A 26,195-nucleotide genomic window follows, 5' to 3' on the forward strand; every position below is an offset into this window, starting at 1 on the left:
ACTTTCAATGGGCTTTGGGACATTTGGGACATTCTTCGGAGGCTGAGTAAAATCTCCTTTTTTATGTAAGCCAAGAGTTTTTCTCGAACTGGATGCAAAGGGAATTTGTAGACACAACTTCATTCAATATTTCTGCTTTGGACTTTTTCTCTGATTGTTCCTCGTTGAGATCATGGTAACTTCTATCAGCTCTAATGTCCCCTTTACGAAAAAGTGTGATGTAGGCTACACATCTTCAGCTATCTTGAACAAATCATTATTCTCAGGATAAATGAAGGAAGAATCCACCATCTGATCGTAGTGATCTGGAGCCTCCAAGTACATGTCAAGCCACAGATTTTCTCATTTCTCCTTGCTTTTATTCTCACTGTTACTTTAGCGAGATATGGGCCCTTTCTCTTTCATAATTTTTTTGAGGATGTATTCAAACACCTCACTTTTCAAAATTGTAACATCTCTCTAGCAAAGGATTTTTGCTCTTACTTTAATGATGTCAAGGCTCTGTGCCAAATCATGAGAACCTCTGACCCTTCAAATCCATGTCAAGTTCTCCAAGGTGTGCTCACTGCTTTATTACTGGCTTAATTCTTTGTGCCCTCCATGGAGGCAAGAACTATATAAAAGTGACAAAAGACACAAAAGTGCAAGAGGCAGAATAATTCATATTTTTTGTTTAGATTTTTTTATTACTGTAGGCCTTTTTCAAATTTTCAAATGATTCAGAATTACTTAAGTAAGCAACAAATAAAGGTTTTCAAGTAAGTAATCATGGCTAATTGTAATGGCATGAAAATACAGCTCTATGTGTAGGCCTACTCCATGTTTGACGTTAATTTCATGAGACAAATCTTTTGCCATGCAAATAAATGCTTTTGATTCTAATAGAAATGTTAATATCTTGTGAAAAATAAGCCTATATGTGCAGTTGTGTTTACCTATTTTTTTCTCAGTAGGCTACATAGTAAAAAAACATTGACTGCCTGACTTGCACAGATCCAAAAATTCAACCGGCCTACCGGGAGAATTCCCAAATTCCCTGTGGGCTAATCCCCTCTTGGGATCAAGTATACCGAAAATTCAAGGGTTTTATTCCAGACAAAATAAAACAACTGTATGGAAAAACACAGCTTCTTTATAGAAATTTTTACTTTAGCAGAACTCATTAAAACATCCAAGTGGTAAAAGTTGAAGTCAAATCCCACATCGAAATAAAATGCGGTGTTTTTACCATAATATCTTCTGAGACAAGTAAGCGTTGCCAGGATCTTACATTGATTATATTATGGTTTAAAATTCTTTTGTAAGAAATCAAGTCAAGTTTCGAAAAAGCATAATTCAATAGGCCTATTTACCTTCCAGAGTAGCGGCGAGAGCTTCTGTGTGCTGGGGCAATGACTGGAGCCGGTAACATTGAAGGAAGGGTACTGTTGGAGTCCGGGTAAGCCGTATTGGGGAGAACGGACTTGAAAGAGTCGTACGGGGAAGGGGCGGCTAACACAACAAAGATATGATTGAGACGTGACCAATGACGGCATAAAAAGTACCTCAACCACTTTTACTTTTAAATTTTCAAACCAAATAATAGATATTAATAAAGACACAATCCGTTTGTGTGTCGTTTTTAAGCTTGAAGTATTACACTTCATGCTTTAGAAAGTTTAGAGTTTCTACCTTTTTAGACAAAAACAGTGGCAGTATTGTGAAGGCAAATCAAAAAAAATAATATTAAGATTTTATGTAGGCCTACTGTACAACAATAAACTGAAAAGCTATTCTTAGTTATTACAAAACTTGAATATCTTTATCGTAAGGCTAAAAGTTTTTTTAACCGCAGCCCAGCTGTTCTAACATCATTTCCAAATTTAAGATTGAAGTTTATCTGTAAACATCATCTGAAGCTTAAAGTACAGTACAGTATTATCTTTTATCACAGAAAATGTTGATCTTTTTGCATGATTACAAAAACAATTGGTAGGTCATGGCAACGCATTTGAAGGATAAGGCAATTCAAACAGTGCATCCAAACGTTTTGATATAATCAAAAAAGTTCTCAACTTCAAAGTAACAAAATATTAATTTTCTTAAAAATACAAATACTAGGTATCAATGATAAAGAATTATGGCATGAAAATTTCTTACAAATAGATGAGAGGAGGGATGAACTGCTTCCCAAAGAATTTAGCGACGATGCAGTGAAAGAATGGTAATCTGTCGGAGTACTGTAGGCTGCGGCCATCTGGAAGATCAAGAAGCTTTATGTCAGAGTAATAACGAGGTATGGCTTTAGTTTAATGACACAGATTAGGCTTTCAGTTCTGCAATGATCTTTTACAAACAAATTGTTGAACTTGAATGCTATTGCTGTAAAGTAAACCTAACAATAATTGCAGCTTTGTGAAAGTTTACTGGTGTAAATAATTTATGCCGTTAACAAATATATATTGCAAAATTGTCTTTCGGGTACCTAAAGCATTGGCAACCTAAAAAATGATTTATTTGGCATTTAGGCAAAAGCATTGGCTATCTAAAAAAATGATTTATTTGGTGAAGAAATTGGTCACATAAACTTTTGTCTTGACATGATTGAAAAAACTTCACATTACATCAGGTAAAAAAATTCTGTATTCAAAAAAATCAAATAAAAAAATCAATTGAATTGATGCCAGAGATTTCTAGAAGTAAAAGATGCAAAACTACTTTCTCAGAGTAAGAGGCGTTAAATTAAAGTTTTGCCAGATGTTTTTTCAAAAAAAATATGCTTTTTATGACTTTCTCAGATATAAACCGATGCTTGTTTAGTAAATCAATCATCAATTTTAAAAAATTCCACAACGTCATTTTATCAACGGTTCGTGGTAACATTATATGTGAATGGAAACTGTTCAAAGCAATTAAGTTACAGCCTATGAAATACCATACTTCCAACAAAAATCATTAACTTCTTCGTCGTATGAGCTTTCTTCCGGACTATATGTTTGGGCTTGAGGTCATCAGCCACTCGACAGTCACGTCATCCAGGGCCTTCAGTCCAAGCGTTCCATGTGGTGGTTGATGGATTGGGCAGTCATGGACGACATGGTCTACTGTCTGGTCTGTGGCACCACACTCGCATCCCGGTGAGGAAGCCAGGCCCCATCTGCACATGTCTGAACGAAAGCGACCGACGCCGGTTCGTAGGCGGTTAAGCCGGACCCACGCAAGTCTTGCGAGGGACATTCCCGAAGGGTGGGGATCGACGTCAGGTAGGAAATTACAGAGTCGGGAGGTGTTGTTTTGCTACTTCGTGTTCCATGTGTAGTTCGTCCAGTGTCCTGCACTTATTCCAAGATCTTCAACGCTGTTCAGAAGCTGTCGTGCGGCGGGCACAAATGGGCGTCTTGATTTAAGTCGCTGCTGTTTTCCAGGTAGGCGCTGGAATGTACTGTGGAGGAGGTGGTCGGGGTCTAGCGCGCGACGAGCAAGGGAAACCATGGCTCCTTTACGGCGAAGCTCAGCAGGTTGGATGCCTGCAAGTACGGGAAGGCAGTCCGTTGGAGTGGGACGCAAGAATCCAGTCACAGTGCGTAGTGCGTCGTTGATGGCGTTGTCAATGTGGCGGGTGTGAGAGCTGCGGCACCACACTGGTGCGCAGTACTCGGCGGTAGAATGGACGAGGGCCAAAGTAGCTGTGCGAAGGGTTTTCGCGTCAGCTCCCCAGCCGGAACCCGCCAGCCGCCTCAAAAGTGCAAAGATAGTTTTTTGCGCAGTGATTCCAGGTGTCGTCGGTACGTGAGTGACCTGTCCAGGGTTACGCCGAGGTAGGTGGGTTCGGCGCAGTAGGGCAGGCGTTCGTCATCGGTGGTAATGTTGATCTCACGTTTTGCTTCCTTGTTGTTTAGATGGAAGGCCGCCGACACTGTCTTTGCCTTGCTGAGCTGTAGCTTTATTTCTGGAAATATGTTAATATAGTTGACATGTCCTGGCTTAGGTTCCTCTCCATTGACTGCCAATCTCCGGCTGGATGTAGGAGAGCCAGGTCGTCTGCATAAGCATACTTCCTGGAAATGATGTCAGGCAGGTCATAGATGTAAGTGTTAAAGAGGAGGGGAGCCAGGACAGAGCCCTGTGGGACGCCGTTCCTGAGTCGACGTAGTCTACTTCGTCGACCGCTACCGGTGGAAAGGGTAAAGCTGCGGTTTTGCACAAGTTCCATAATCATATGGACCATGTGCCTGTCAAGAAGGAGACGGAGTAGTTTGCAGGTATGACCGCTGTGCCATACAGTGTCGGAGGCAGCCGTGAGATCGACAAACACGGCGCCAAGCCTCCTTTTTTGCCGAGAAGTTGTCCTCGATGTCTTGGGTCATCAGAGTGACCTGGTCTACGGTTGATCTTCCGTGGCGAAAGCCGGCTTGTTCCCGAGGGAGCTGAGGGTCTATTATCGGTTCGACACGGGCGTAGATAAGTCTCTCGAGTATCTTGAAGGGGATACAGAGCAGAGAGATGGGACGGTAGCTCTTCCGATCCCCTGGGGGCTTCTTCGGCTTTGGGACTGCAACTACTAGGGCTCTTCTCCAGATTCCAACCATTAACTAACTGCACGTAACCACCATAAGTATAATAAATACAGTCATTTATTTCTCACTTCATACCTGATTGTGGTGATGAATTGTTTGCACATCTAGCCAGGGATTGGTTGAATGAAATGCCGCTTCCCAAGGGTTGGGGTGGTAGGTGTTACCGGAAACAAACCCAGGAGATGAGGTCGCCGAAGCGCTAGAAGTTGCAGCTGAACTGACAGAAGTACTGCTGGCACCTTGGACTTCATTTGAGGCTGAGGCTTTTGTGTACCAGGAATCGAAACTTCGGGAATACGAAACGCTGGCCAATGTTGAGCTAAACATGACAAGGTTGGCTAAGTGAAAAGCCAATCCGGAATTGAGAGAAAAATTTGAGTATTTTTTTACAGACGAAAGAAACATAGGCCTAAATAAACTCACGAAATATAATCCAATAAAAAAACAGCGATCTATTAAAAACTCAGTGCTTCGCACCTAAAACTAAAATAAAGTTAATATCCGCTATATTCAAAAGATTTAAAAGTCGTGTAACATAAGCGATTTGAATGCAAGAAAATCTACTTCGTGCCATTCATTAAAAGATTTAGTTAGAATTTGTGTAAAATCTTACAATTTTACATAATAGTGTAAACATTTCATAGCGTCACATAGTTTACTTATTTGCAGTGGGTGAGCGTACAACTGTCGCACTGGGGGTCATTAAATGAGGGTACATCAGGACAGGAGAAGCTGTGGGTGGTGGGGTAATCTGGTAGGGTGACGAGGCAGTGGAGCAGGACCCAATGTCAACGGGAGAATCTAAAAATGAAGAATACGTAATAAATAAAAACTAAGACTGGGAAAACTATAGTCAATCAATGAAAAATAAAATTTACAGTTCATGAGACAGCAAGGATTTGTGCCAGCGTTCTCAACCGGGGTCCGCAGAGCGTTTTCAGGCGTTCCGTGAAAGCTTCCGAATTTTTAACATGATTGATAAATTGCGACATTTCAAAATTGGTTGTGCTTTATTTGTGTATTACAGTGATTCTTAAATTGTGCGATACGATGCCATGGTGCGTCGTTTGAAATTTCAAAAAGCGTCACACAAATGTTCGGTTTCCGAACTAAAAGTACAGTACTTTCATATAAAAGGGTTAAATGTACGTTTACCTTAAGTCTTTTGAGACAGAAGATTGTTGATTAATGCTCTATTTAGAAATGCAAACGTTAGTCAGCAGTCTATCAGCACCCACAGTTTTGCCATGACTGTGATTACAATGAAATATTGATTACAAATGAAAAAAGGGAGAAATTCTTTGTAAAAGATCGCAAATTTTTTATTAATAATTGATAAAATTTATAGAAAAAGTTTGAATCAGCATTACTGATTTTTGATCCTGTGTACCAACATATGGCTCATAACATAACTTCGTCAATGTTCTCATTCATCATAAGTACGTCTCGAGTTGGGCAAATCCTCCTAAGTGTGTCGCTTCAAAACTTGGAATATTGGAATATTTAATACTGGAATATTGCTTTTCATTAGGAGATCCGATGCATCAAAATTTCAAATAAAATTTGTAGGGGTCCGCGACCACTTCGAAAGCACCAAGAATAGTCCGCCAAGACAAACAGTCAAGAACCACTGATTTATGCCATGGATTATTTTTTATGGAACGTTGACGAATAGTTACAAGAATTTTATCTTCCATATTTTTTTGGTTTTGGCCGTATAAATCTTGCTGAGCAAATATAAGCAGATATCAGCACTAATTTCCACTAATACACTTGGGTAACTTGGAAGGTAGGAAAAATGTTCTAATCTTATATAGCCTACATACTTTAGATTTTTAGAAAACTGCACGATTTATCGACATTCATGTTGGGTTAAGTTTAAGGCTATAAACAATTATTTTTACTCTTCCTGAAAGCAGCCATAATCTGATGACCAGAGCTTTTTTACTACGAGACGAGATGTGCATGATGTTTGTTCTGTGTTTCACTGGTTACATATTCGGTGAAATTATTCTAAAAACCTTTTCAAGCATTTATATTTCATCAGATCAGCATTGAAAAGAAAACACAAGGCAAATATAGGTTTACCAATAGCACTTTTCTAAAATCTTTAAATTTTGTTCATTAAATGATCAGTTTTCGTTTATAGCCAAACCCTAAATTTATTTTATTCCTATTAAAAATTAACTCACCTTGACTGGTACTTCCTTCAGATGGCGACATTTGGCCAGAAGCTAAAGTGGTGAATATGGTGCGTTGTCAAACGTGATTTATCTTGATGCCTTACATACTGTACAATTGCGTTTAAAGCAAATTGTATTTGATTGAAACAAAGCAACATTATTGACAAAGAAATGGATATGTGCACATAAGAACTAATTTTAAATATGGCTCCATGGTTTATTAATTTACAATCATTAATAAAGATATGAGAATCATTAATTGGCGATGAGACTGTCCAACATAAAATGTAAACATAAGAGACGTATGACGCATGTTCAATAGGGTGGATCGTTTTTCAACTTTTTTTCTTGATCGCTTGTTAAGAGCGCGGAAAAGTTGTGCACTCACATTTTAAGCACAACACAAAAAAAAATTTTCAAAAATTTTAATATCTTGGGTTGCCCCAAAGAAGTTGAAATATTGGAAAAAGTGGAAAATTTCCAAAAATTTTATTTTTTGTTTTAGTTTTTAATCGCTTGTTAAGAGCGTGGAAAAGTTGTGCACTCACATTGTAAGCACAACACAAAAAAAATTTTCAAAAATTTTAATATCTTGGGTTGCCCCAATGAAGTTGAAATATTAGAAAAATGGAAAATTTCCAAAAATTTTATTTTTTGTTTTAATTTTTAATCGCTTATTATAAGCGCGAAAATGTTGTGCACTGACATTGTAAGCACAATGAAAAAATAAATTTCCAAAAAAATTAATATCTTGGGGTGCCCCAACAAAGTTTAAAATTCAAAAAAGAATCGCAAATTTTTACACATTTGTAACTGCACTACATCCCGCGAATCATTGTAAATTACACAGAAAATCAATATTTACAAGTAGAATTACAAATACATGTAGGATGCGCAAACCTTTTAAGAACATAATCTAAAATCTTGTTTTGTATTGAGACGCGGCATGTCTTTCCTGGATTGTAGCCGACTTCTGATGAATCCATCGCTGTTAGCGGCACCACATACTGCAACAGAGGCCTCCGTGACAACCTTGACACCTCGCTCGACTGCTTGCGTGTGGCAGGGAAAATTGAGAGAATGTTGGCTTGTGTTGATGTTTTTGAACGACCAAAGTTCTTCTGTTGTCATTTTCATGGTTATTGGAGATTCGGTTTTGTCGTTATCGGTTTGCCAGCATATCATATCAATATAACTGACAGCATTAAAATTGAATTTTGGCAGTTTGAAGCGCCGGATTTCAATGCAAACGGGAGTTTCTCGTGCAAGCAGTATACGCCGTATTCCCAGCTCACGCACATGCGATTCTTTGTCAAACAGCATTGATAAAAGTATGTTTTCGCTGTGGCCAAAAAATCCATTTCTTTGAATAACCGGGTCGACAATGGCCTTTAGTTTATCCGACAGGTAGCGAGATTTGCTGATGGTTTGCCATAGATGAACAGCACCGCTGATACAGAGTGGATTGCACTTTATTTCGAACCACATAGGAGCATGTACCTTCATGACAAAGGTAGCCAGCGTTTTTAAATTATCAGAGGGTTCTGTGGTCATTATAATTATACAACCGCAGAATGCGATTCCCCGCAGTTAGCCAGCGTGAGTGATTAAGCTTACCTGGGCTTCTTGTGGCGAGTGAGCTTGGAATTTTTTCTGTACAAACGCAATGACAAATGTCCCGGAGGAATCTTTGGTCCGTGCCTCGGTCACACCCATATGAGTAAAATTACTTGGTATTGATTCAAATCGTCGGATAGGCATTTTATCACATGTAGCCTAAGTAAAGCCTTTCCAATCTGTTCGGAATACCCACGAGGACCAGTTGTACTGCCATCCAAAAACTCAAAAAGATGCCGCGGGGGTAATTCATTTGCGTGGAGTTGACATACCAACCATTGCAGCGGTTTTCGAAACTCTAATTCCAACAGTTGGATAACACCGTCTGCATGACCCGTATTTATCACAGTACCATCACACCCCACAGCTGTTAGCTGGTGTCTGTTCCTCTATCATGAACTGCTGATATTATGGAGTCGGCAATGCTTCTGGCTGTTCCCGCGGTTGGACTTACCTGGCCAAAATACTGAGATCCAGGTTCGGCGATAATACACACATGCTCTTCAACAACAGATCTTCTGTGAGACACCCTATGATCGTCTACTAAGGGGAAGACACCCCATGATCGTCTACTAAGGCCCGCACTAAGGGAAAGGCAGCAAACGTTGGTGAATGTTCACGTTATTAAACAGGATACAGACAACCATGAGATCAGCAATGCGAAGTAAATATTGATTTTCGGAAATTTTCTGAAGCGTTTAAAAACTAAAACAAAAAATAAAACTTTTGGAAATTTTTTACTTTTTTTAATATTTCAACTTCTTTGGGGCAACCCAAGATATTAAAATTTTTGAAAATTTTTTTTGTGTTGTGCTTACAATGTGAGTGCACAACTTTTCCGCACTCTTAACAAGCGATTAAAAGCTAAAACAAAAGGTAAAATTTTTGGAAATTTTCCACTTTTTCTAATATTTCAACTTCTTTGGGGCAACCCAAGATATTAAAATTTTTGAAAATTTTTTTTTGTGTAGTGCTTACAATGTCAGTGCACAACTTTTCCGCACTATTAACAAGCGATCAAGAAAAAAAGTTGAAAAACGATCCACCCTAATGTTCAACGCAACCTCTTTTTTGTATTTCTAATAATGCTTCTGTGAGCTACTGCAAGTATCTTCAATTATAAGTAATTTCAAGAAATATCTTAATAACTAATGGCATCTTTGAGTAGGTTATTCCAAGAAACATTATAAGTTACAGCTGCTTTGGAGTATAAGTTATGTATGTTTGTATCAGCTGACTTGATAAACTATATGCTCAGTGCTTTGGAGTACAATTTGCTTTAAATTTTTATTTGCTTAATGTTGAATAAAAATGTTATTTGCATTTATTGTACTGCAAAGCAAAGCCTAATACATGCTTCTCCTGTATATAAGCCAATTTAACCAAGTTGCGATTTTCTTATTTTGTCATAAATTTTATTATTGCATTCGAATCCAGAATTACGGATTGATTGTCTTAATTTACAACTGAACAGCTACAATCGAATCCAACTTACATGTGGAATGTGTAAGTTGCATTTTTCCAACGAAAGCACTGGTGTGTTGATGAGGTAGCAGAGAACAACTTACACCTGAAACAATATTCAGATTTTTGAGATAAACATCTCTGCTTTATCGGGTCTGAAAACAATTTATTTCATTATAATATTAAATGAGCTTTGGCATCTGCTACAGTAGCCTACCTTAATGTAAATGCAAGCTCATGTGTTTGGGCTAAAAAAAATCATTAGTTTTAATATGTTTTGCTTTGTACTTTCAACGAAAAACTAAGTTACAATTATGTAGTTTATCACGTTGTTTTTATAAATATTTGTTTAATATTTAAAAAAAAGTTATTTCAACCACTTAGCTTTTGTATTAATAAACTAATTATTGCCTAGTTTGACTTCACTAGATTTGTTTATTTTAATCTGTTGTCACAAAATAGCTTATATTTTTGAAAATAAATCTTTAAATTTGAACTTACCTAAAGCTGATCCTGATACTTCTGCTGTTGCAGCTTGAAGCAAAGATGCAGTGGGAGCACTCATGTTTACTAGACAAAATCTTATTTCAATCTAAACAAAACGACTCATAACACAGCAGTATGTCCAGTCTTGTTACTACCATTTGTTGCGTTATGTCGTTTACTTTTTTTTTCTTTCTGTGCTTTCGCTGACCAAACGCTTGCATTAGTGACAAAACTGTTTACAAAAAGTTTTTTTTGCTACGAGATCACATATTAATACAAAATACACAACTCATGCAAAAATACGTAAATATCTAACTCCGAACTACTTCAATGTAAAACATAAAATGAGAGCCGACAGAAAAATATAACATTGGTTTTCTCAAAGTCTGGCTTTTATGTATTGAAGTAAACCAATACAAAGGGCCATAGAAATATTTAACTACACCCTGCCTTGCCGATAATGCTCGGACAACCTTAAGACTGTCAAGATATACCACTTTTGCCTTTCACTTAAGAAAATGGCTGCCTGTTGAACCTTCCTTTTTTCTCAACATTTCAACGAAGTTATATTTGCTGGTTTCACATGGTAAACTTCCTCCGTACACGTTATAGCATCGCATAGAAGCGGTTACTTCAGAGTTTTGGTACCAGAAACATTTACATGCAGAAAAAATAAAGCTACAGCAATTAGTAGTTGCAGCAAAAACGATACGAAAACGAGAAGCCCTCACTTGGAAAAAGACAAGTTGAACACAAGCAATGTTTGTCTTGTGTAAGCTGCATTGATCGTGTACATGGCCGTGTGAGCACCATATTTCCCTCCCCCCGAAATCCACTAGTGGACTCAGGCGCGGATTTATGGGGGGGAGGGGGCGCTCCTCTTCCCGAAATTTTGTGAGGAATTGTTGAAATTGTATGTTTCCGCATCAAATGGTTTGATACGCATGCTTCTAAACAGCTGATACTAGTCCCACAGCGGACTTAACTTATCCTTGGGGGGGGGGACAATTTTTTGTCATCATTATGGTTGAAATTGTGGATCGATCAGACTCCGTTGTTTTCTTTCATACAACTTCAAATACATTTTAATAGCAACATTTGTTGGAGCTGACTCAGCTGAAACCAACGCTGAACCAAATGACGTCAGCTAAAACAATCTGAAACTTTGAATGGCTGTTTTATAGGTTTTAGTCTTCATTATAATTTCAATCAATTACCGTATATGCCAGCAAACATACAAATATCCAATTGGTCATGCACACTGCATACAGGGTTTTAAAGCAGATTTCAAGTTTACTTTGCATGCTTAGCAATTTTTATTCCACCGAAATTTAATTTTTAAGCATTCACAAATCACAATTGATGAAAATGGCTGTTTTAATGTCTATTTTATAGCATATCGTATATGTCGTAGTATCATTGTTCATATCTGTTTTATCTTTTTCTTTCTTTTTAATTGATTTTCAAATTTTCTGGCCATTGCTCACCAACGTTCAAAATTAAAAGAGAAGCAGAAATTTTCAAAAAGCACCTAAATATCATCACACTTTAGTAGACAAGTTTTTGTAACAAAGTACTGAGAAAGCTATTTCGACTTCTTTGCCACCAAGTATCGCAAGAAAGTTTCACAATTTTTTGTGTAAAATATCCATTCAAGTAGTTAAGAAGATTTTTGTTTGTATTTTTTTCAAAAAAACAAATATCCGCTTTGCTCCGCTTTTTCTCTACAGTACCTTTCGATAGATAAATATATAGGCCTACGCTTATTCAAAACAATCAATATTTAGATAAATGGGTAACTTTGGATATGAACAACTTTTTCGCTGCTCTGACTTTTCTGTCTAAGCATGACTGAGCTTCTTTGACCACCTTCACTACGATTAATCGCTTTTGGCAATGCAGTCGTCGCGCCGATGCCTTTTTTATTTTTTTTCCGCTTGATCAGGTCACCTTAATGTGGTTTTGAGCGAATGAAACCACGTGATTGCGGTTTCGCTCAATCATGAATCTGTTTTGCGACAGTAACATTTGTCAATAATTCGTTCTTTCAATGTAGCAATAACATCAGGAAACAATAAATTTATGTTGCACCTTGCACTTAAAAACATTTTGCTCAAATTGATTGCCTTGGCTTTTATTGTGTCATTTGCTTGAATAGTTGATTAATCAAAGACAAGGTCATTACAAGATTTTATGATGATATTTCACTTGTTCACTCTTTTGTTGCATTTTATGAAGTTGTTTATGAAAATTTGTGTGATTAACATACAGTATTGATCCTATTGTGAACTAGTTCAAGAAGATAGAGAAAAAGATGTCAACAAACTTTCTTAGTAAAAGTTTCTCTTTCTAAATTGTGCAGAACGAGATGTAGAAAGTGAACAAACAAAAAGATAACATCACAAGGCAAAAATAATAATCTCTAGAGAGCTTGCTTCAAATTTATTCTATCCAGAAAAACCAAGCAAATCTGGGGCTGTGACAAAGTCTGCTCAAAATTTGTGTTCTATTCTGACTGGGCCTAATGAACTTGATTTAGTAGGTTTACACCTAGTGCTTTCGTCACCACAAGAAGGTACTCATTATTTAGTGCGGAAAAACTGATTTCTGCACGGCTAATTTAATAAAGATGAAACCGACCGAGTCTGTGAGAATTTGGTAGACTTCAAAAAGCCTGGCATTGAATTCTTAGATCTTACAGCTGCCAACGATACTTTATGACACGAGAGCCAAGCTTGCAAGGTTTTTCGCCTGCACATGGCCAGAGTGATTCATAAACGTTCCAGAAATAGAAACTTCATCTTATCCCTCTGCAACTCAAGGCAAAGGAAACAAAATATTGAAATAGATTCATTATGACTTATTTCTAGTTTAAAAGGTAAAGGGGGGTCCCATACTTGATTCAAGTGTCGGGTATAAGAAGATAAGGTTCTCATTGTACTAAGCCTTCGGCACTAAGGAGAGTAGGGTGGCCAGTTCCTTTCTCTCGGCCGCCTTTACTTCAGCAACTACGCCCACCCAATTTATTACACCCTGGGTAGAGGTGAGCGGTGTTTTCAACAATCAGCTGAAGCCGGGAGTCGAACCAGGTTTGCATAATTGGAAAGCCAACGCCTTATCCGTTGCGCCATCCCACCTTTCTAGTTTATGAGGTAAAATAGTAATTAAAAAAAAAGATTAAGAATAACTAACAGTGATCACCATCAATTTTTTGTCTTATGAAGAAGTAAGTTATGGCAGTTAACAATGCGTTAAGAGCAACTGAGACAGTCGAGAGCCTGCATGTTTGACTCCAGCCACCCGCACTTGCTGTTGTTTCTCTGGGCAAGAAACTTTACGATAATTGCCTCTACCCAGTGATCAATTTCGAGTAATGGGTAATACCAAATTTAAGTCATAAGTAGAATAGACAACCGGAAACAGACATTGCCGTCGGCTGCAGCGTGGGTCAGGTGTACGTCGGAAGGCGTACACCGATGCATAGCGCTCAAGTCCGCTTTCCCGCAATGCAGGATAAAGATATGAAAAACAAACAAAAACAAACAAAATTAAAACAGTTGACGAGTGATTAAATGATTTATACCTCAGTGCAAAACTTGCGCCTGATTTTGTTTTAACAAGCCTTTTATATTCGGCTCAGTCTTTGATACAGCAAGACGAATGTCACCGCGCACATCGAGACGATTACGTGCTTTCATTTTAATGGTTGCCAAGTCTGAAAACCCAGTTTCGCAAAGGTATAAGTAGCAGAACATTGAACATACATCTCTGACGCCTTCCTGCTCAGTAGGCTAATGGATATGCATCATGGAGAGACAACCAAAAGCTTGAGATATCATTTCGGCTATTGAATGCCACCTTTACCCCTTTTATCGTGGCCCCACCTGAAAACGCTCTGTGGCCCTCTTGGAGGGCCTAGGGCCACGGTTGAAAACCCTTGTTCCAGAATGACTTTGTGACTTGGAAACGGAAGCTGCAGACGGTTTTTCCTTTTTGACGAGACAATCAGGAACATAATCTGACCACTGTGACGCTGCTGATGCCGTAGCAGATGATCCAACATCATGGATGCTTGAATCTTTCTGGGCAAGGTCTAAACAGCGTGCTTAGCTGGACGCTACTTCTGCTTGTAGAGTTAATTGACCTTCTTGTTCTAAAAGGCGTTGTCTAATAAAACCTGACTTCAGCCCAGTGATAAAGGCATTGTCACTCATACACATCGTAACGTTATCCAGATAAGGGTATGCATTTTGTCAATTTGTCAGTTTTAACCATCTTATCCATTTTTTTAACTGGATAACGCCATTTGTCACCCCGAAAGAAATTCTTTTGAATTCCCAAAGTCTTCCGGAAGCCTCAAACCCGGTAGGCATATAATTTTTGTCCTTTTCAGCGATAGGGAGTTGGTGGTGGGCGCGTTTGAAATCAAATGTTGAAGAAAACTTATAAACGTAAAGTCGATGAACCAGATTGTCTATGCATGACGCGTGTATGCGTTAAAATTTGTGAACAAATTTATCGTTTGTGAATAATTAAAACATAGCCTTTTCTTATTTGTTTTTTTGTTCTTGACGACCAGAACTTTGGCCAGCCAAGGCAAATTCCTAGGACGGATAATATTTAAAAAAATTTGTTTTTCGATTTCTGCGTCAATAAACTGTCCGATTCTTCAGAAAACAGTCATCGGCTTACAATCTTTCGACAAGTTTGTAAAAAACAGACGCCCCCATCAGTTTTTGCAGCGATCATCGAGCAATGATTGTTCTGTTGATTGACTACAAAATCGGGTTTGCCACTTTGGTATTTAAAAGTTACTCGATGATGATTTCTTTGAAAATCTGGTCCAAACAAGATGTCACAGCATAAGGTTTCCAAAACATTAACTTTCACACTGCTAAATTTTAAATTTACATTGCTTGAGTTAATATTATTTTTTTGTGTGCGAGAGTGAAAAAGAAAGACACAGCCTTGGTAGAGAGTTTATGTTGAACCATAGGCATAGGCTACAAGGCCTTGTAACGTAATCAGATTTAACACATCTAAGTTTGTGAAGAAGGGGAGTTCTTCCGGCCGTCAGCACAAGGCTGAGCAGTGAGCACTCACTAGTACAGCGAGCAGTTGCGATTCGCTAACCATAACGGTGTAGCTTCCACGCTAGCCATTCAGACTTCCAATAAACGATAAGTTTCTGGGCAGCCGATTTGTAGCAAGAATTTACAGCGATAGACACGTGTTTCGCCCATGAGGCTGGGCTCATCAGATGCACCGTATTCTTGCCATACGGGTAATCGACCGCCGCTTTACCTTTAAGGCTATGCTTTACTGCTGGTTTTGTTGGCTCTTTTCTTTCTACAAAGATAAGAGGTAAACTGACGCCCCTCTCCGGCATCTCCGCCAAATAAGATGTCAGACTGCAGTGGCCCGTTTCCCACAAACCTGGTGCCCTCCTTCAAGCAGGCATCAAGAAGAAGCACACACACAAACAAAATCAAATTAAATTATAATTATTTATCTACCAAAACGCGCTAGATCTCGTGCTTGACCCGCCACCTCCTAGTCTGTTCCATCATCAGCAAGAGAAAGTCGAGACAGGCATATCAGCTCGAGGCAGCCAATAACCCTTAATTTATATCCACAGATTAGGCTACCATCTACCGCGGTGGGTCTCTTCGATCAGAGTAGCCTAAGTCCCTCGCCTCCCTGGTAGGTATCTTCCATGTAAGTATGGTGTGCCTGCTGAGTGTTTGGGTGTGTGGACGGCTCCAGAGGCGAATTTTTTTTCCCACGAGCTTTCTGTCTCACTGATTCTAGTCACTTTAAAAGTAAGATTTTCCGAAAGTGTTTTGAGAGATTGGTTGATTCAGATTTCGAAATAACTATTTGCCAATGAAATTCTGCAATGATAATAAAGTATAAGCTTTCCCTAACCCTCCTTTTTTTGAAAATTAATTTAAAGAAAAAAAAGTTTGACTTCGACGGGCGTCGAACCCTCGTCCTCACGAACACTAGGCGGAGGATGAAACCACTGAACCAACCGAGCCAACGAGAAAACGTTGCATTCATACGGTTTTAATACAAACTTTATCAAAATATGCAAATGAGACAGAGATCTCGTGGAAAAAAAATTTCGCCTCCCGGAGCGGACGCACTAATGATGAGACAGGCAACAATTCCATTTCATATGGAAAATTGTAAACCAAGATGTAGTGGTATTCATCTTGAACTCTGAGCGTTGCGCGAAAAAAAACAGCCTTATGAGCGAAACACGTGTCTATCGCTGTCAATTCTTGCTACAAATCGGCTGCCCAGAAACTTAACATTTAATTTTATTACAACATCAACAGAAAAATAATACATTGAAGCAAATTTCGAACGTTTTCAACATAAGATGGCTGCTTCAGAAATAATATACAGTAATATTATCTATATTCTAAACAAAATGCAATGGTTAAATATTAAATTTATCAACCGAAAAAAACTTGAAAACTACACAAAGCTTCTGACCAGCTGAACACTCAAAATAAACATGAGGATCTCAAAAGTCACTGCATTAAAGGACGTTACATAGATCACATGATGTGGTATGTACATTTAGGCAAGGTGCGAAAAACTAATTTAAAATACACAGAGCAAAAAAGACGAGCCGCAAGCAAACAATTATCTGTTCAGGGGCGCCGGAACGATTTTTGACTGGGGGGGAGGGGAAAAATTATGAGAAAAGGGCACTTTTGTTGCTGAAAAGCCATTTTTTAAATTTTAAGATGATATAGCGATGATGCTCATCTCATTATCGAGTAATGATACAAGTATCCGGTATGCTTATGCAAAGAACAATGGCACGGAAGAGCATCATGCTATATTATAATGATGTAGGCTAACCTATTGTGGTACAGAATTTTGTGTCGTGAATATTATGTTGAGGCAGAAATGAAAGGTTATAATTAGGCTAAAAGCTAATAGCTGAAATTGTTTTATCGTATTGCAAAATGTGCAGTAGCTTACATGACCTTAAATGGGCACCATTGTCCCCCTGCCCCTCCATCCATAGAAAAATTGAGGACAGGGGGAGCATCCACCCCCTGCTCTCCCCTCCACTTCCGGCACCCATGTGTCTGTTTAAAGGTGAGTTATTGCGTTTTATTTACAGGGCTTCTCAAATCTTAGTTTGATACTCAGATTTAAAAAAATCTAGCTAAAATTGTTTAAAAGTAATTCGATTGTAACATTTATCCTGTATAAAAAACGTTTAAAGTATTCAGAAATTATTTCCAACTAAATTCGCCTACTCTTTTTGCTCTATATGTTCTTATTTTGTGTATTTTTTGCATCTGACATACCGATGTACCGATCACAATAATTCACCTTTAAACAGATAATTGTTTGCTTGCGGCTTGTCGTTTTTTGCTCTGTGTATTTTTAAATACGCTACACACCACATCATGTGATCTGTGCAACGCCGTTTAATGCAGTGACCTTTGAGATTCTCGTGTTTATTGTTGAGTGTTGAGCTAGTTTGAAGTATTGTGCAGTTTTTAGATTTTTCCTGTTGATAAATTTAATATTTAACCATTGTATTTTGTTTAGATATTATTTCTTGAAATTTGTTTCAATGTAGTTTTTTTTGTTTTCTCTAAATGTTAAAATAAACTTAAATATGTTAAATCTGATTAATTTCTTGGCTTTGTATTTCTGTGGTTGAAAAAGAAAGACTTAGAAACAGTTAAGCGATAAGACTCCTGTAAAGAATTTCAATGTTCCATCGCCAACACTACTCTAAGAAGGGTGTGCATAGTTGTAAGTTTGACTCGACAGCAACACATTTTTTCTCTCTGACGCAAAAAAGTTTTTGAATAATGGCTAAGGGCAGCCACCGGTGTAGAGACATCGCAACCTACGAGAACATCCGGTAATTACCGTTAATATTGCTACTGTTTATTTCGTTCCAAAAGATACAAAAGATGCCCCAATTTCCAGGTGGTTGGCTCTACGGTTCATTTGGCTGCCTAAGCTTTTAAACCTGACTAGCCGAAGCCTCGCAAGAAAAGTTGAACAATAAGTGGACGAAGATATTTTTGGCAAGGTAATTTGACATGAAAATGCTCGCTCAAATCACAGCTATTTAACCTTTGCAGATTATATCGACTCTTTGCTGGTTTGACTTAGAACGTGTGAAAATTCCGAAAATCGTGCATCTCATGCAGGGTAATATATCCAGGTGTAGAAGTGCCCGTGTAATCCTTTAATAGCCCCAGCCTAATCTTACTCCTATTCAAGAACATAAATAGGAGTCACAGTGTAAGGAAAATGAGACAATATTAACCTTTTCTTCTTGCCAAACAATGGTAGCTGACGTTTTGATGAAGAGTATTTTCATGTGAACAAAGACAAGTGGTATGATTGACAAGCCACTTCAATTCCACAAGGCTAGCTGTGTTATTTTTTCATATAAATTAACTGCACTTTCTCAGCAACTACATTCTGTCATTTTTCGTTAATTCAATGTAACCACACGTCATTTTGTTTGAATTAGATGTTCCATTCATTGAGAGGCACGGATAGTACAGTAGAAACGCTAGCTTAGTTTTAGTCAAAATGTTTGTTTGCATGTGCATTGCGCAACTTCACTTGTGTTTTGAAAGTGTTGGAACGAAACATACTTACATTGTACAATGCCAATGTGTTCACCATTGTGATAATCTTTTTTTATTTAAAGAATAATATCATCAGCCTACAATGCGATTTTAAATGATTAATAAATTCAAATGCAAACAATTATTTTACAATAACTGTAAAATTAATTAAATAATGCAATAAATTGAGTTTCGCTTTTAGCAGCATGATCCTTGCTGACTTCACAATGCAGACACCAACGACCAGTTTTAGTCTGATGCTGCAAGTTCGCTGTGGTGGTAACGGTTTGCACTAGCTCTCGGAACACAGTTTCCTAGTCATGTGCTATGACGAATGGGTTTTATTTTATGTGGTTCTTTTGTTTGGCTTGAATGTGTTTTGGATGGTTAGAGCGTGGACTTCGGTATAATTGCATTTTGGAAACAGACTGGAAGCCAAACGCTAGGCCTCATATTGGCAGCAAACAGGATTGCCGCATTGGTGTTTTTTGAGAATTTGGCGTATTTTGAGAAATTAAGCGTTTTTTGCTATATTAGCGGAAATTTGAAAAATTTAAGCGTTTTTTTAATGCGTTTGGCAGGCTGTTTTGACTTTTGCATTTGATATATTTTTGGCTTTTTGAAAAAGCTTTTGAGCATTGTAAATAGTTCAAAAAACTCAGTTTTATCAATGTATAGTAGCCTGTTTACAAAACATCAGGTTTGAAAAACAACTTTTCCAGGGTTTTGATGATGCTTTTCGTAACATAGCATTTTGGGCAGATTTTGTCAATAGCATGATTACTACCATAGCCTAAGGTGTTGCGACCGTGTCATATTTTAACCTGAGAATCTTTTTAAGAAAATGTCAAATTTCTGAAAGTTGGCATTAAAACTGCCAATTATGGCAACCCTATTTGCTGCCAAGATAAGGCCTAGCGTTTGGCTTCCAGTCCAGATGCTACTATAGCAGTGTGTCACAATCAATGTGCAAGGCCTCTCGTCGGGCTGCTTTGCGTCTTGACAGAATGTGCTGTTTTCATTATGGAATTTTGAGCGATGTGTTATTATCGGGTATTGACCTGAAGTAACCTTTGAATGAGAAATCTGTATTATATAACGCATTTCCAGAATCGTCTGTAAGCATGCAAATCTGGAATGTTCTGTTGTTTTTCATAATTTCTGAGCGTCGTTTGTCATGACGTCATAAGGATGTTTAGCAGTAGATGTCCGATTGCGAAATATTTATTATGTAAGAATCTACTACCCTACGTGACATTTTTTAAACTTCTTTGAGCTTCTGCTTGTTTCCATTAATGCAACTTGACAGAACAATGTGACATTACATAGCCTTCTCGAAGTTACTAGACCGAACAAACCTTCTATAAATAGTGGTGTAATTTGGATTATGATGAGATCATTATTATGAGTTGATTATGAGAGTTGTGTTATGAGTTGTGGATTGGTAGTTGGTGCAGAAATTATTGGTGATTGAGACTTGAAGTAATTGAATACAAGTAGATGAGAATTGGTGCTGATATAAATTGTGTTCGAAATTAGAGTTAGAAGAGAAGCCGTTCGTTAAAGTCCTTTAAGAGTTTTCATTATCATTTTACCCGTAGAACTATCCGATCATTTAATTGACTACTTTTCGGTTATACCCATTAAACTACGTCATTGAACCTTTCCAAGTCTTTTTCCTGGTAAGAGATAGAAAGAAATCGTGACACAGTGCTTCCCAACCTTTTTCAGTTCGCGACCCACTTTTAATGCAAGTTTTATTGTGTGGCCCAGAATGACATATGACATCTTTATTATGGCATCTTGACTACTGGTGTACGTGCTGAAATAGTTAATGCGATACAACACATCTAATTGCTACATATTTGTTGCGTAATTGTTACATAATGACAATGCAATAATTTCCCGATATAATAGAAAACAGAGTGCACAATTCATGAAAATGGAAAGTCAACAAATGAAGTGAAAATAAGAGTACCGTAGCGATGGCAAAGGCGCAGTACTGTTCAAGACCAAAGTGCGGCTCGTGAGATCCATAGTTAATGTCAGTTTTTTTCAGACGAAATTACATTTTCCGAAATCAATCGTAGTTAATTAGCATTTGGTAGAATTTTACAACCACTACACTGTAGGATGGCACAAAAGGTAAGGCGTTGGCTTTCCAATTATTCAAACCTGGTTCGAACCGGTTAAGCTGGTTGTTGAAAACACCTCTACCTAGGGTGTAATAAATTGGGTGGGCATAATTGCTGTAGGAAAGGCGGCCGAGAGAAAGGAACTGGCCACCCTACTCTCCTTAGTGTCGAAGGCTTAGTACAATGAGAACCTTATCTTCTCATACCTAAAACTTGAATAAAGTATGGGACCACCCTTTTACACTATCATTGAAGCCTAATTTCTGTTACATGAAGCACTCAGCAAACAAAATATGTTATTTTGCGTCAATTCAACGTCGCCAGACGTTGCATCAACGTAAAATAGTAAATTCTGTTGAAGGCTAATTCTAGACACTATGTTAATCATCCTTGTTTCACTTGAAATTCGGGCATTAGTACGACGGAAAATACATATGTCTTTCTTCCGCTAGATGGCGCACCGATCAATAATTGCCCCCTTCAAAAAGGCTTTTCCCCATGTCCGAACGTTGCCGAATTTTAAATTTGGGGTGTAAAACAGGTAACCCATATTTTTGTGAAGAAAAATGGTTGTTATCAAAAATGTCCGGTGTAAGGGTAGAGATGTAAAAAAACTTTTTTTTTGGTTTAAAAAAACGAGCTCGTTTTTTTGTTTTTTGTCGTTTTATTGTTTCTTATTGGTTTTTTTTTTTTTTTTTTTTACCTATTTTGACATTAAATGTCACAATATGCACTGCAGCAATTAGGGTAAATTCATTGCAATAGCGTCTCTTTCAACAAACAAACAGTCTCATAACTCGTATAACTTATTTCAAATCAGACTATATGTCTGGTATATTGTTTCATTGCAATTTTGTAGATCTCAAGTCTCAACACACGAGCCATAAAGATTTCTCATTGTCTGAAATAGTAGTAACAGTGTCCTATGGTTGGCACATCTTAAGTATTGTCTGTAATTTGGTCTAGCCAGTTGTTAAACGCAGTACCACACTCGTGTACAGTTTCGAAGCCACCTGGGATTTTGGTTAATGGGCATGTTAGGATCAGGTGGTCACTGGTCAGTCTCCTGTTTCTTTGCTTTACAAAGGCACTTTTGACCAGCACACCACACCCTTTTCAGTACAGCGTCAAGAGGTTGTTCCAGTTGATGTGCATTTGGTGCAAACTTGATGAAAACCACACAAGTGGTTCTCGAGTTATAAGTGAAATAACCTTAGCCACTATGTGGCTTCATAGATAAGGAGCAATAGAAAAACGGCAATATCTCAAGAACCGCTCAACATATTTGGATAATTTTTAGCAATACCCCCATGTTTTCTTTGTGGGCTATCTGTTTATGAACATTAAAACAAGTTTTGGCAAAGAAATTAACCTCTTGTCGTTACGCACCGATAAAACCATGATACGTAACTTTAAATTTTTTTTTTAATTGGCTAGAGAAAAGATTGATGAAAAGTTTGGCAAAAGCAGTGTAGTGCTAAAGTCCCAACTTTCAGCCCAAATCACATTTAACCTTTAACATACCAAGCCTCGCTCACCAACGTCGTTTACCAAGGTGGGGTCCTCCAAGGACCCCATCGTTTCTATTGCTTAAAGTATGCAGTATATACAGGGTCATCAATAATTAACGTTACATCTTCAAACAAATGTATTTAACAAATGGTAGATCATAATTGAGTAATAAACATATAATATTATTGTCAAATAAATAAATATTTAGGAAAAACAAGTTTTACTCAATGTGTCGGCCATTTGCGTCCAAAACAAGTCGGAGACGCTTCGAAAAGGACCTGCAATAGTCACGATTTAACTCTTTGAGGTATTTTGGCTCATTCTTTTTTCAGATTAGTCTTCAGCGCTTCCAAACGTTGGTGGTGTTCAGTCGAAACCTTGCTCTCCAGCTAAGACCAGATGCCAAAGTCTAGGGGGTTCAGGTTTTGGGATGAAGGAGGCCATTCTTCCTTGGAAATGAAAAACGACAAATTGGTTGAGCCAGTTTTGCGTTCTCTCACTATACATGCAATCAGTATACCGGCACATCAAAGCACAAGTCAACTTGTAGTCTACTTTCTTCATCCTTACTTAGATTACAGTTTATACAGCTAATGTAACAAAGGAAGATTGCTGAAATTGTAAGTAAAGCAGATGCCATTTTTATGACACTGTAACAAACCTCTGTTCTTATCCCAAGTGTTATAAAAACTAAAATTTTTGTCTTAGCATCACATACAGTATAATATATGTGTTTCTACAAATTACTTAGACAAAGGATCATATTCATAAACACACAGTTCATTCACTGTCATCTTCACATTCTTTTGCACTGTCACAGTTGTGTTGGTGACTCGGTGCTGTTCGCAAACGAAACATTTGCATTTGGAGCATATAATGTTAACTTTTCTATCGTTGTTTCAAGGATATTGAAAACATCTTCCTCTCTTCCGTCTCACTAGCTGCCTTGACGCTAAGAATATGCTTCAGTGTTTCGAGCTACAGAAACTCCAATAGTCTACCTTCAATAGCTCTAACGATGTGAAGCTGAAAACCAGATGGATTACATGTTCTGCGCAAGACATTTGGTTTCGTCAATTCTTTGCCTAACTCCACCAAGAAATGATATCCTTGATTAGATTTTCTACTGTTTCAGTCTCTGTTTTTGAACACCCAAGTGATATAGGAATTCAGGGCTCCAATGTCAAGCACGTTCGTAAAAAGTCAGAAAGGCCATCTTGACATTCGTCTGGCACAAGAATATTCACTCACCAACTTGTCTGCATCATCCACTCCGCCTTTTGTGCGGTTATATTCAAGTATCATGTTGGGTTTCTTGTGATCTTCATTAGACAGTGAATCATCAAGATACTGAGAATATAGTAAACGAACCGTCCTATTTTTTTAGGCACATAGCTTACAACTGACAGTTTATCTGAAAAGATAAAGTTTGATGATAAAACATATCGTCCCTTCGCAACTTCCATAACTACAGGAATATCTGACTTTTTTCTCAGTGTTCTTGTCTTGGTGATATTTTTCTGGAGCAAAATTCTACAGTTGGCACTGATGCAAAAAATTTATCTGTGGTGACACTTCTTCCAGTTGCAAACAGTGATTTCATCATGTCACACAGTACACACAACCCAACGTCCTTGATTTTTCTCTGCTACACTCCCAGGAAGTTTTCCAGTATAGACTTGGATATTACACAGGTAAGTGGTTTTCACGTCTTCAGCTGCCCACACTTTAATTCCATACCTTGCTGGTTTTGATTTCATGTACTGTCTCATTGGAAATTTACTTCGGAAAGAGACTAATTGTTCATCTACCGTTACTTCTTCAAATGGCTTATAGAGTTTTTTGCAGTTTTCTACAAATCCATCCCAAATTTCAAAGTTTAGCATTTTCTTTTCTTTGACCACGTGTTGATTTGTCATCACGTTCTCAAACTCTGGCAAAATGTAAGGACATTTTTCGCGTGAAGTTAACCGGATAAAATTCAGCATTTGTAACCTAATATACCAAGGGGGGTCCCATCAGGACCCCAGGTAACGTTATGCTGTTTTTTGCATATGTTTCAAATAATTTTTTAATTTTTGTCGCACTATACTGGACTTGCTTAAATTTATGACACATACAAAGATTAGGAGAAAAATTGTTGCTATAGCTAAGGCGGGAGATAAAAAAATTTACCTCTGGGGTCCCTACGAGACCCCGCTTGGTATGTTAAGGGTTAAATGTAGTGAAAGATGGAAACATTTTGATGTTTTTTATTTTTCTTAAAGAGGTTCAATACTCCTTTGTGACGTCATAGTCATGTTTGTTTTCCTTTAATCACACCATTGTGCTGTCATAGACATGTTTAAAAGAAATATGGTTGCACTTAATCCACAGTCCACAGATTCTATTTGAATAAGACCTTCTGATGATCCGTTAGGTGAAACAACTTGTAAAGGCTTCAGATAGTAATAACTATACTTGATTTAACCCATAGTCTCTATATTACTAGTCTGGAAGGCTAACAAAAAAGGCAGTGTCATCGCTCGTGAAACAGCGCCCTTAAGTGGTGGTATGGTATATTATGAAAACAAAGCGCCAGCAAGCAGAACAACAATGATGGTGCTACTTTAGAAGTGCATTAATTCAATAATTTCGTAGCTATATTTACATTTTGAGGTACCGGTAATAAACGTTCTTCTTTGGGTGCCATTTTTTTGCATACTATTTATTATAGCAATTGAACGTGACTTATTTTCACATATGCATTACGTTACTGGTATGCTAATAGTCCAGTCGCTGAACTGAAAAAAATGGTCAAACCCGGAAAAAAATAATACCAAGCTGAAACTTTGTCCGGAGATTCGATTGGTGATGTGGAGCCACCAAAAAAACAGCCCCATGATTCCCCCTTGGGAATAGCGAGTTTTGGCCATTTTTCCATAATGGCCGCAGCCCCCATAAGCCAAAAATTCGAAATCGTCTAAAATTGATGTTTTATACCTCATTCGAAAGATAATTTCATACTGAATCACTTTTACAAAAGAACTATGGTCAAAAAATGCAAACATTTGAAGTTATTAGCCATTAAATGCGGACTATAAGGCAGAATCCACCATTAGGCTTTAGCCTGGTGCTTTCCGCACTAGATATAAAGTCAAGTGAACAGCACATACATATGGGTGACTCCAGACGCAAGCGCTGCTATGATGATTATGTAATGTTTAGAGATTGGCTTGAACAACGCAATCCATTTACTTTTGCTGATGAGCATCTACATTCCTTGACATCCGGCTGAGTTTCTATATCTGGAGAAGATTTGGTTAATTGTGAGAGATCAGAGGAGATAGGAGCAATCATTCAAAAAACATTGGATGGTCAAAATTTAGCTACTGCAACTATTCAACACAAAACCTGCATTAAACCACTTGAGGTACTTGGAATTTTTGTAAAGATAGGCAAGGAACACGTAAATGTCATTCCAATCATTTATTTTACAAGACTGGCCGCTATTGCAGAACGTGGAGACGATGTTGAGAAGTAGCCTACTTTTCATTCGAAATGATACCATATCCTCCTTCACTGTTGAAGGCAGTGGCGTAGGAACATATGCTGCCGCCCCTGGCTTTCGTT

General features: G+C 37.9%; 1 protein-coding gene across 1 annotated transcript in view; it reads right to left on the reverse strand.

Annotated features, from left to right (window-relative positions):
* LOC145769339 (uncharacterized) overlaps window positions 1–10,405 on the reverse strand; it is a 33,566-nt gene extending 23,161 nt beyond the window's left edge. Inside the window, exons 1-7 of the mRNA XM_082580948.1 lie at window positions 10,322–10,405; window positions 9,852–9,926; window positions 6,749–6,790; window positions 5,216–5,357; window positions 4,632–4,875; window positions 2,140–2,236; window positions 1,353–1,491 (exon numbers count right to left, since the gene is read on the reverse strand). Of these exons, the coding sequence (XP_082437074.1) occupies window positions 1,353–1,491; window positions 2,140–2,236; window positions 4,632–4,875; window positions 5,216–5,357; window positions 6,749–6,790; window positions 9,852–9,926; window positions 10,322–10,385 (803 nt within the window). The 5' untranslated portion in view covers window positions 10,386–10,405. The remainder of the gene's footprint in view (window positions 1–1,352; window positions 1,492–2,139; window positions 2,237–4,631; window positions 4,876–5,215; window positions 5,358–6,748; window positions 6,791–9,851; window positions 9,927–10,321) is intronic.
* Window positions 10,406–26,195: the final 15,790 nt, after the last annotated feature.

Source organism: Aplidium turbinatum, chromosome 4, assembly GCF_918807975.1.
Source record: "Aplidium turbinatum chromosome 4, kaAplTurb1.1, whole genome shotgun sequence".
Lineage (NCBI taxonomy): Eukaryota > Metazoa > Chordata > Ascidiacea > Aplousobranchia > Polyclinidae > Aplidium > Aplidium turbinatum.